Source organism: Hemiscyllium ocellatum, chromosome 7, assembly GCF_020745735.1.
Source record: "Hemiscyllium ocellatum isolate sHemOce1 chromosome 7, sHemOce1.pat.X.cur, whole genome shotgun sequence".
Lineage (NCBI taxonomy): Eukaryota > Metazoa > Chordata > Chondrichthyes > Orectolobiformes > Hemiscylliidae > Hemiscyllium > Hemiscyllium ocellatum.
Window position 1 is genome coordinate 87,429,276 of NC_083407.1, and position 12,678 is coordinate 87,441,953.

The window sequence follows — 12,678 nt, forward strand, 5'->3', positions numbered from 1 at the left end:
CAACAATTAATTGCTTATATTTGTATTCTGATTTACATTTCTTGTCATGATACTTGAGAGTGAATCCAGTCTAAAGCAACATACTCATTCATACATTCTTGTCAAAAGAAAAGTATTAACTGGGATATGTGACAGAAAAAAAAATGTTACTCCAAGCACTGACCCGAATCAACAGGCTGCAATGCTGCCGGCACTCTGAGAAAGATCTATGTATTGAACAAAGTCACACAAAGCATCAATAAATATGAATGCAGAGAGAAGGAAAACAGAAAAATAAGTAACCTTACTTTGATGCATTTAATTTCAAATTATTTTGCCCATCTCTACATACTGTTTGTCATAATTATCCCACATCTGACTTAACCTCCATTCCAATTAAACCCATTTTGAAGGAATGCAGAGAGACAGAGAGAGAGAGAGACCTGGAATTCGCATGTCTAAACCTCTGAAGGTGGCAGGACAAGTTGATAAAACTGATAAAAGGCATTTAAGATCTTTCATTTTATAATTTGAAGAGTAGTATACCAAAGGAAACATTTCGGATGAATCTTCACAAAATGCCAGTTAGGTCGAAACTGGAGCACAGAGTATCTCCAATTGTGGGAATCACAACTTAGGATACATGGAGAGGGTGCACAGAAATAATACCAAGGATAATATCTTCAGTCATGTGAAGATTCAGGCAAGATTATGAAATCTAAATTATGATAAACTCCACCAAAACTGAAGAAGCTCAACATCACCCAATACAAAATAGCCCACTTGATTGGCAAATTATCCACCATCTTAAACACTCTCTCCTTCCACCATCTTTGCCCCACAGCCACAATGTACATCACACACAAGACGTGCAGCAGTAACTCATCAAGGCTTCTTTGATCGCACATTCTAAACCCATTGCCTTTCCCACCAGATGAAGAGGGGGAGGACATCAAATTTCCTTACTTGAAAATAGATCACTGTTCCATCATCATGTGTCAAAATCCTAGGGCTCCTTATCTAACATATACTGTGCCCATATAAAATGGACTGTAGTGCCTCAAGGCTGCAGTTCATCATCACGTTTCAATTCAGGATGTGGGATAAATGCTAGCCTTACCAATGATGCCAACAACCCATGAGTGCATAAGAGATCTTCAGCGCAAACTTTGACCAAGATTTTAAATGTAATAGGTTGTCCCCCTCTAGGGAAGTAATGGAAAAGAATGCCAGCAAGGCGAATTCAGTAGACCGGTATGAATAGAAAACTTTAAACATTTTAACTTAGAAGTCACACAATTGCTTTTTGGTGACATGTATAAACTAAGCTGTTAAATACTGACCCTGGTCTGAAGAGGTATCAAAGAGAAGGGAAATTTTCTATGATATCACCAAATAATCTTAATATTGTTCACTGGAAAATAATTTTTGCATGAAGAAAAAACTTGCAATCTCCTGTATAAATTCTCAAATAATTCTCTCTTCTAGTGCAGAAACTGTTTCTGAATTGACGGTTGTTTTACAGAAAGTAAACTTTGCAATAATTATATTGCAGAAGTACAAACAAGTCGCAGACCAAAATTCATCCAGATATCTCAACAACTAAAGCGTGGCAGGCATTTAAGAAGTTCTTGAACCATTTTTTAAATAGCATTAGATTGTAAGAATTAAATAATTTGAAGTGCACCAGTGTGATTAGTCATTTTGTGAAATACTCTTACCATTAAAGCCCATATCCCATTAACTCGGAGGGCTGGATTTTCACTCTGAGTCAAGTTGCACAACAGCTCTACAGCTCCTGACTCCAAGATAGGCTGTAACATAGAAAATTAATTACGTTTTATTAAGAAGGAATTTTGCTAATTCCTCCCAAAAGGTCTGATTTTGATAAGGTATATATAAAAAAAAGTGTATCCTGACAAAAGGTATGCATTATATTGACATTCACCATTTCAGGCCAACTCACTAACAACTATGGCCTACTGATCATCTTTGACTTAAATAAAATTCACTCAGGCATTTTAAGAGAACATGATTTCAAATCTTATGTTTTCAAGATATATGACCTGAGTAATACATCAAATGAATTACTTTAGCAGTCACCAGTTATCATTCAGACGCATTTAATAATTAATATGAATAGCAATAGTAACTATATGTCCATTCACTTGATAATACATACCTCTTTGCTTGGAGAGAATTCAAGCAGAAGATTGCACAGTGTTGATGACGCTACTACAAGAACCTCATCAGGAGCATTTTGTAACAACTGGAAGATAAAGATATTAAGGAAAATTTCTTCAAATGCTTTGTTAATTTATCAAACAAAACATTAGCTGCAAAATGTTATATACTATACTCAAAAACATTTAATTGGTTGCAAAGCACTTCGCTGCATTAAATGTCTTCTGCAACATGTCCAGCAACCTGGCTTCTTGAATTCCAACTGCCTTCCTCACAATAATTGCAGGTTTCATGCCACATGCGAATTTTTAAAAACTGTGCCCTCCACACCCTGAACCCCAGAGAACTAATTATAAAGCTTTCTGGAATCTGATAATTAATCATTTACCACGACTCTGTATCCAGCTCCCACAATCACTTTTAACATGCATGACCAAATATACATCAGCCTTTTGACACTCATCAATCTCTTTGTTCATGCACAAAACTTAGTCAAGTTTCTTAGACACAATTTGTCTCTCACAAAACTATTCTTGCATTCCTTATTAATCCATATTTGTCCAAGTCTATCATTTACATTTTTTTTTCCTGAGCCAGACGATCTAATTCAAAAGATCTTGTTCAAAAGTTCCACTTCCTGAAGATGTGTCATAACATTTGCAAATGGCTTGTTTATAAAGATATTCCACAGATTACATTGACTAGCCTACCATTGCTGAGCTTACCCTGAAGCTTTTTTTGGAACAGGGCATTACAAGTCAAATTTTCCAGTCCTCTGGCACAAACCTAATGTGTGAGGAGGTCTGGATGATTATGGCTAGAATATCTGCAATTTCTACCTTACTTAACTTGGATCCTTGGATGTGCCCATTTGGTCCCGGTGACGTATCAATTTTAGTTATAGCCAACTTTCCCATGTTTCAATTTCAAGGCCATGCAGCATCCCAATATTTGTGCCCTTTCGCTGTGACCTCAGCAGCACCTTCTTCCTTGGCTAGTAAGAATGTTCAGCTACAATCATGAAGTCAGCACATTCTTAAAAACTTTGCCCTACCTCATTCAACAAGAAGGTATCTTCTACCAAGGATTTTTTTTTGCAACAAGATTAACAGCATGATAGTGAAATGTTTTGCCAATTTGTAGAGGGTGAGCCTCACTGATGATGTTTCCTAGTATGGTGACAAAACGTCTGAAAACGAACCTTCCAGTTTAGTGAGCAAACCTACATCCAGAACTTCAACCTGGGCAACAAATCTTCTCAAACTCACTAACAATGAAAGTTACACCAGTAAAATTGCATTACTATTGCAATGGGTCCTCAAGTCCAATTTATGTGTCATTGCAAAATATATGAAACATTTCCAAACTGCTTCCATGTTTATATTCCCAGTATTGTTCACTAATTCAAGTTGTTCAGTGTTTGAAATGAATGAGAAAAGTTTGCTAATTTAGTAGACACTATTTTGAGAAACTAGCTTTAAAATTGGAATTTTTTGTTCGTTAAAGTTTATCAAAAAGTTGACAAGGTCAGGCTACAAGCAAAGTACAGTCATAATGCCAAAAAGCACCCTTACTAACAGCTTGATTTGAATTGAGCTAGTTTCACAATTTAACAATTTACAGAAAACTGTAAAGTTTTGCTGAGCTGACATTTTTAAAAGGTACAACAGCAGTGATAGTATCCTGCTGAGTCATGGATATTAGTCTGCAGCAGTAACAATGTAGAAATTGCTCATAGTTGCTGACAGATTCTCGTTCTTAACTCAGTTAAATTATTAATGGCTGCGATTTTGGAGTCAACAGCAAAACAGCATTACTCAAAGAAGCTGTGCATTAAGGTCTGGTGATTTTTGTGGATTTCACCTTCCTCATTGTGAAGTTGAATCTAGCATCAAAACAATCTGCAAACATCCAGCAATAATGATGTAATCAAGCATGCTATGCAGCCTCTGTGAGGTATTCTCACAGGCAGCAACCATAAAGTAAAATTCACTGATTATCTTCCAATGTTCATCCATTTTACAAAGCAAACTAAATGATTGGGATTTGCAGATTGCTGAAAATAAAATCATGATATCCAATAATCAATATGGAAAATGTTGACATTATACAAATATTGAAACGGAGAGGTTCTTCAGCAATACTTTGACTTACATGATAATTAAAAATCCAACTACAATTCATTAATAAGGCTTACTCGTTTTGTGATTTCAACCCAAAAAAGCTTAAAAAAAGGGAAGTTCTCAATAGTCAATGATTTCTAATTTAGTACCATTTGCAGAAACTCATCTGACCACCCAATGGAAATGCACTGAATCAATGAAAACAACTTTCTGGATTTCCACATTTAATTGAGCACATGCAGTCTCCAGAAGTTACTGCCAGTTTCAGATGGCAGTAATGATGATAAATGCTGGCAGTTTCCCCTCCATTACTTAAAATATCGGTCACTATAGTGTCGCTTTTAAAGCGGTTGACTTCTCCTTATTTCAAACTCATTTTGATATTTAATAGTCTGGTTGCTAACAAGAAAGAATACAAAGAATGAGAGAAGTGTTTGGGCTGATTTGTGGATTGAATATCTTCTTTTATGATATAATGACACAAATTGAACTATGTTGATGAAGTTAGATTAATACAAGGTGCTACAAAATGGAGACCTATTGATAGTAGTAGAAAACATGGCTGAGAAACTAAATGAACACCTACTTCACTGTCAATCAATGAAGAGGACTTTCCTAAAATGGTGGTAAACAAGGGTACTGCTGGGAGACTGGAGTATATAAGAACAGATAGAAGACAGACCCGTAAGATTAGAAGTGGATAAGTCACCTATTGAGATGGAGTGCGTCCAAGGTTCCACATGGAAGTAAGGGTAGAAATTGTCATTGGCCACAATGACCCTTAGATTCACAAGTAGCACCAAAGGGCTGGGGAATGTAAAATTTTGTATTTTTCAAAACATGACTTCAATTATTTTCAATGAAGGGAAAAGGGTAAACTTGGCAACTACAAGTCTGTTTAACATCAATGATGACAAACACTAACAATCATCCAAATGAAAATGGCAGTGCCATTGACATGCCTTGCTTGATTAATTTTAAGGTATTGGATGAGATAAAGAATGGATAACGCAGCTGTCTCTATGATTTTAAAATAGATGCTTCATAAAGTATTAGGATTAATAGAGAAAAATTAAATCTATGGGATAAAAGCGGCAGTACTGTCTGATTTACAAAATTGGTGAAAGGATAGTAAGATAGTTGTGCCAAATAGCTATTTTTCAGAGAGGTATATGATTCATATGGTATAATATAATGGGAGGGGTACATGGTAGAAGGCTCAGTTCGAGGCCCACTGTCATCTTTGACCTCTGTGAATGACTTGGGCATTGATGGAGCACAATTTAAAGATTTGCAGATGTCATAGAACAAGGAAGTGTAAAAGACAGTGACTTAGATTGCCATGGCCTTGAAGAAAATGGAGGTTGACTGGTGGAATAAATGAAAACATGACAGTTGAAATTTAACACCATTCAGTGCAAGGTAATACATTTGGATAGGAAGCATGAAGAGACAAATATGCTAAATGATATAATTTTTTAAAGAGGTGCAAGAAGAGAGATACTCAGGAATATTTGTGAACAAATCTTTGAAGATGGTAGTGTAAGCTTTCAAAACAATTATAAAATTCTTCATAAATAGAAATATAAAGTATAAATACATTCTGCTAAACATGGTGTAATGAGCCTAATTTTGGAAACCACACTATATGAACATGAAGTTTTGAAGACGTTTACTAAAATGAATCCAAAGATTTAATGTGGATAGACTACAGTAGCTGGGGTTGTTCTCCTTCAGCAGTGAAAGCTAACAGCAGATCTAATATATTTTCAAAATTTTGAAGGCTTTACATCGGTAAATAGGGAAATATTTCAATGGTCCAATGACTGATAAGCACAGCACAGCATATAGATATGAACTAATTGGCATAAGAATCAGAAATGGAATGAAGGTTTCTTTTTCTTACTCAAGGAGTGACTAGGATTTGGAATGCATTGCTGATTGAATGGTAAATGCAGATTGTATATTAGCCTTCAAAGGGAACTGCATAAATATTTGATGCAGAAATACATTCTAGAAAATTAAGCAGCAGCAGAGACATTTCAACCTGCCATGTTAAACTTGCTGCCTTTCACTCTGAAGCATGTCCTTTTAGGAAAGAAAATTACATATGACCATTTTATCTTCAGATACGATGTACATTGTATCCACGATTATAAGTTAATGAAAAAAATATTTTTGCTCAGGTTTGTATAAATTACATTTTAGCCTGTATCCCAAGTACAATCAGTTGTTAGTAGCGCACTTGGTATGTGACTTACCAGTGCACCAGTGACTTTTCTGGTTACTGGTAAAGTGGCACAGTGGTTAGCACTGCTGCCTCACAGCACCAGAGACCCAGGTTCAATTCCCACTCAGGCGACTGCGTGGAGTTTGCACATTCTCACAGTGCCTGTGTGGGTTTCCTCCAGGTGCTCTGGTTTCCTCCCACAGTCCAAAAATGTGAAGGTTAGGTGAATTGGCCATGCTAAATTGCCCATAGTGTTAGGTCCAGGGATAAACGTAGGGGAATGGGACTGGGTGGGTTGCGCTTCAGTGGGTGGGTGTGGACTTGTTGGGCCGAAGAACCTGTTTCCACACCAAGTAATCTATGGAATAGTAAGACATACATAACTGATTTATTTTCTATTACACTTCACACCTCTCAAATTAGTGATACCAACAAAATTAATTTTCTAACAGTTGGTGCACTATTGAGACAAAATATTTTAAAATTATTCTGGAATTACAATATAATTGAAGTTCCTTAAAATAAGTGCCGTTACCTACCTTCATTAGTGGTTTCCACACTGTATGATCCTGAAAACTTGTCCGGAGTTGTTGTACTGATCTAGACAGGCTATGCAAACACCTACAAATGGCAAATCAGAACAGATACTAGTCTTTAAAAAGAAACAGAATTAAATGAATGGAAATTGAATGTTTGATTATCCCTTAACCATGCAAGAATAAACAGCGATCAAACATTAGTGATCATTAGCGGACAAATTAGGCCTAACTCCAACAATACCTGAAGGAATAAATCAGGTCATGCTAATATAAGAACTGCGTCAAAAAAATCTGACAATATACTCAGAACATGAGCAAAGGATAAAAGCTTAGCAGAAGAACTGCACAGTTATTTGAAATCTTTACTTTGTAGGAGGGAGATATAATACATGAGAGTTTACAGAAACCTAAAGATTATTGTAGAGAAGAATTCAAATTAATTTAAAACATACAAACTGTGACGAGATAAGTTGATGAAATCATGAGAAATAATTAGATCTTAATAGCATCTACACCTACTAAATGTAGGAGGCAAATAAACTGGGGGCATTCATTATAAACCCATTAGGCTCACTGAATTTAGGGACAATAAGATCGAGCAGAAAGTAGCATTTAAAAAGATGAAAAACCAAGTAATTACAGATGAATGAGACCAATGTCAGTAATAGGAATATTTTAAGAATACAATTAAGTGGAGTAAAAGTTCTCTTCAACAAATGATTTTGGAAAAGATGGAGCATGTCAGTCAACCTATTAGAGGTCCTTGTCACAGTAGGGGTGCACAGAGACAGAGACAATTAAGTGATGTATTGCTATTTTTGTACTGTTTTGAATTGCATTGTTTTGTATTTGTTGTAATATTTAATCTATTTTTTCTTAATAAAAATATATCATAAAAAAGTGATATATTGATTGGTTTAAGATTCCGATCACGAGCTAAACTTGAGGCATGTGGAACTGAATGGAAAACTGGTTGGAAGGTGAAAGTCGACAGTTATGATAAAAGGTATGGCAATATGATTGTTAATACTCCCAAAGATCCATATTATTTCTCAACATTTCATAATATTAGATTTTGAGATAGATTGTAGGTACGCAAAGATAGCCAACACTGTAAATTGTGAAGACGTTAGTACCAAATTACAAAAGAGCCTAAATGGGAAGTGCAGATGCAACTTAACGAAAAGTGAGGTAGCACACTGAGAACTAAGACTGTCAGATATGCTTAAATAATTGGAAAATACTGGAGGCGTTATGCAATGTTTTAGGGGTGCAGGTACACAAATCATTCAAAGTTTGTGTTCAACCGAAAGTAGCAATTAAAAAAATACAAACTTTATCACAAGCAATATAGAATACAAACAGAAGTATTACTTCAATTATACAGACTGGCCATGAAAGAAAACCCAACAATTATTCACCAGTAAAATACCTGGAAGATTAAAAAAAAGTCAGTAGACATTGGGTTGTTACTCAATAGTTGAGTTTTAATGATTATTTGAAACACATCAGTCAGATAATGAAGACAAATTTATTGAAAATCTACAACAAAATAGCACATTATTTGGACTCCAGTTGAAAACAAATCTAGGAATGATTTTTCCTCATTGTACTATGACAAAATCAACTGATACACTTGATGTATGTCTCAAGAGAAGTGAAGAAAAGGCAGCTAGATGGGACTAAAGAGAATCACCAGGGTTAACAGAGATGATGGCTTGAATGGCCATATCAATGTCAAATTTGAACCTGCATTCCAGACTAAGATTGCCTACTCAAAGTTAAATTCAAAAGTTAAAAATCACACAACACCAGTTTATAGCCCAACAGGTTTATTTGGAAGCACTAGCTTTCGGAGCACTGCTCCTTCATCAGGTAGCTATGGAGCAGGATTATAAGACACAGAATTTATAGCAAAAGATCAGTGTCATGTAACTGTTACAATGTATTGAACAAACCTAAATTCTAAAAGGATTAGTGCCAAAAACCAAGCCATCCAACTGAGTTTTGAACAGATCACAAGAAAAATGAGAGGTTTTTCAGTTTACCTACAGACAAAATCCCTATTACACTATTAAGCGTTTTCTTAAATAAACCAGCATCAATATAACAACTTTCTTTCATTAAATATTTGTCTCCTTATGCCACTATCAAAATGTAACTTGAGAATTTACTATTTCTACACACCTACTATACTGGCATAACTAGAGAGGTCGCCTCCCAATTGCCTCATTCTCAAGTTGAACAGCTGAATTTTTTTTTGTCTTTTCTCATAAATCAGTCTTCTATGCCTGGGACGAGTGTCTACCACCTCAGATCAATCTCTTAACCAAAGGGTTCTCCAGTAAATCTGACATTTATCAAAAGAATAGAAGAACTTCAGTCCCTCAAGCCTACTGTCACTCAACAACATCATGGTTGATCTGCCCCAAGTGTCAACTATACTTTTGTGTTGTACAGCATAGTTATCAATGCCCTAATATTTCAAAAATTTTCCATTTAAATATTTTCAGCAATCAAGCCTCCACAACTCTCTGGGATAGAGAATTCAAGATATTCATTGTCCTCTGGGAGAAGAAATTCCTTTGCATCTCCCTTTTAATTGAGTGTCCCCTCATTCTGTAACTTTATCCCCTAGTTTGAGATTCCTCCACTCATGGAAATCTCTTTTCCACATCGATCCTCTCAAGTCCCCTCAGAATCTTGCAATTTCATCTTTCATTCTTCTAAACTCTAATGAATAAAAACCTGTCTAGCATTCTAGTTAAATGAAACTCTTCAGCCCAGGGATCAGGTTGTGAATCTCTTCTGAACAGCCACAAAAATTTGGTGAGCAAAACTATATACAGTACTCCAGGTGTGGCCTCCACAGCCCGTACAGTTATAGCAAGACTTTGTTTTTGAACTCCAACTCCCTAACAATAAAGACCAAAGTTCTATTTGCCTTCTTAATTACTCTGATGTACCCACGTGCTAGATTTTTGTTTCATGAACTAGAACTCCCAGATCCCTCTGTGCTGCACGTTTTGGAATCTCTCTCCAGTTAAATACTGACTTTTGATTCTTCCCACCAAAGCACATGACCTCACACTTTCAAAGATGATGTCAAAGACTATAACTCAAAACAATCTTGTGGACAAAATCAAGTTAACATACAAGCTTACATGATTGCACATTGCACAAAAATCAATACGAAATTGGAATTTGCCTAACTAGTTATACTCATTAAAATGCATCTTAGAATAATTTACTAATTCAATTATTCCCAGGTCAATAGATTTGCTGAATTTAAATTTCCAGAAAAAATTACATTTCAACCATGAATGCTAAAAGTTGCTCTCCAGGCAGTTGAACAGTTGAAAGCTTAGCCACAAAAGGATCAGATCAGCTTTTATTTTAATTAGCTCTTTAATGTGGTCATTCTTTCTCAAAACTAGAATTTACTTTTTATCTGCCATGCAACTAATCATTTGAAATTGACAACGCATATGCATTATACTGCTGTAAAACTTTATTAGTAGTAGTTTAAGAATAACTCTTCAAAATAAGTACATAAACTTCAAGTTCATGGATAATCATAACCTAGCCAGTTGCTATCTTTCATTCTGTACTTTATTTTCCTTGGAAAGTGCTATGACAGTATTTATTGAGACAATTAAATATTCAGTGTCTGTTAAGCCAACGCAACATGAATCGCTACTTTTATCTTAGAATGATCAAATTGTATTTCAGACAGGAAAGATCAGGAATCCATACCTTACAGCAGCTAACCGCACCTTGATACTAGACTCAGCTAAGCCAGTCACAATTCGATCCATCATATTTTCAGTCTCAATAATCTGTAACAAAAAGATAACAGGAGCATAAGCAATCAACAAGAGAATAAGCAATCAACATGGTTTGCAACTTCACAAATTCACTGAGACATAATCAAATTAAGTCTTTGTAATTTACAAATATTATTTACTAAGCCCCAGCTAAAGTAAAGTATACAAAATATTCAAACAGTTTTCACAAACATTGCAATTTCTCAACACACTCATTACAAAATTTATTGTATCCTGATGCTGTAATGAAAACATATCAGCTTGAAACAACAGCAGACAAGCAATCATTATCAACTTATTAGTCATAAAGTGGGATCAAGTTGGTCTCCATATTCTATTGCCCAATATTATCATTCTATGTTTTATCGTCCACAAAAGAAACCTCAACAGAGTAATAATGTTTGCAAGTAAATAAAAAGCCATCCATGCGGCAATTGTTCCTGAAATGAATTGGTCTTGTAGGAAGCTCCCATGCAGTAACAATCGTTCATCTCTTGGTAACTCAGCCAATCTAAGAAATAGAGATCATCAAACGTATCATCTTGGTTGGCATTGTTGGTCTTTCAAAACAGTAAAAGGTTAAGTTTTCATAATCTTTTAAAAGTGATAGTAGAAGTTGACCACTAAGAGACAAATTATAGATAAATATTTCTCAGATTTGGTTCTCTGCATCAACATCTTTATGCTAGAGATGGAACAAAACAAAAATAATTTGTTGGACTGATTTCTTTCATAACATTCCTTCCTTCATTCATGGAATAAACATGGATCAAGTAAAGCAGAAATCTATCTTGGTCAATTTGTAGAGAGACAAAGGCTTGTAAAATCTTTTCTTCCAGTCTTTGATTATACCTCACAAATTCGATTTTCATCCTGGCCACAGCACTGAAATGACTCCCAAAGTCTAACATTACGTCCTGTGACTGTAATTGTTGTGCATATGACTATTATCTCTTTCCATCCTCCTTGACCTGTCTGCTGCCTTTGATACAGTTACCACACTACTCTGATCCAAAGTTATCTTTTCCATTATCCAGCTGCCTTCACCAAATTATATCGTCTCCTGAAATGGCACTGTTACTTCTAGAATACACCATGATCTATCTTCAGTCCTCTCCTAATTCACATCCCAGCCATCCCTTACCAATATTTCCACTACCATTTCTCAAACTATCTATTGTTTCGGATTTGTCATTCTGTTTGTCTAATATTCAATATTGGATGAGTAGAAATTACCTTCAAATAAACATTCAAAAACAGAGACCCTTACCATATGAATTGGAAGGAACATAGGAACAGGAGTAGATAATTCAGTTCATCAAGTCTGGTCTACCATTCAATTAGACCATGGCTGATCATCCAGCTCAATATCACTTTCCCTCACCATTTCCACAATCCTCAATATGATTGATTTGGAGGAATCTATCAATTTCTGTCTTGAACCAGTCCAAGGATTGAACTTCCACAATAGGAACATGAGCTGTATTTTAAAGTGCTCATTTCCATCTTCATGTTATTCGATTCTGCCTCAGCTCAAACTGTGGAAATCTTCATCTAAATGTATATGTATTCCAGACACAACTATCACCACGTTTCCCCATCTAGCCAATCACCTTGATAAACTTGAGCTATGGGCTGTATCCTAAGCTACCACAAATTCTGTTCATGCATCATTTATGTTCATTATCCTAGTCCAACAATGCTTAAATCTCAACCTAATGTTCAAGTCACTCAATGACTTTGTCCTTCCCTATGCCTGCAATCCTCCCACATCTCTCTCTCTCTCCTTTCGATTC

The 12,678-nt window shown here is 35.6% G+C and overlaps 1 protein-coding gene across 5 annotated transcripts in view; it reads right to left on the reverse strand.

The window, feature by feature from the left end:
* armc8 (armadillo repeat containing 8) overlaps nt 1-12,678 on the reverse strand; it is a 103,909-nt gene that overhangs the window by 27,038 nt on the left and 64,193 nt on the right. For all 5 annotated transcript variants that reach the window (XM_060827430.1, XM_060827432.1, XM_060827431.1 and 2 more), the window contains 4 exons: nt 10,812-10,894; nt 7,056-7,137; nt 2,162-2,248; nt 1,701-1,793 (listed from right to left, as the gene is read on the reverse strand). In XM_060827430.1, the coding sequence (XP_060683413.1) occupies nt 1,701-1,793; nt 2,162-2,248; nt 7,056-7,137; nt 10,812-10,894 (345 nt within the window). The remainder of the gene's footprint in view (nt 1-1,700; nt 1,794-2,161; nt 2,249-7,055; nt 7,138-10,811; nt 10,895-12,678) is intronic.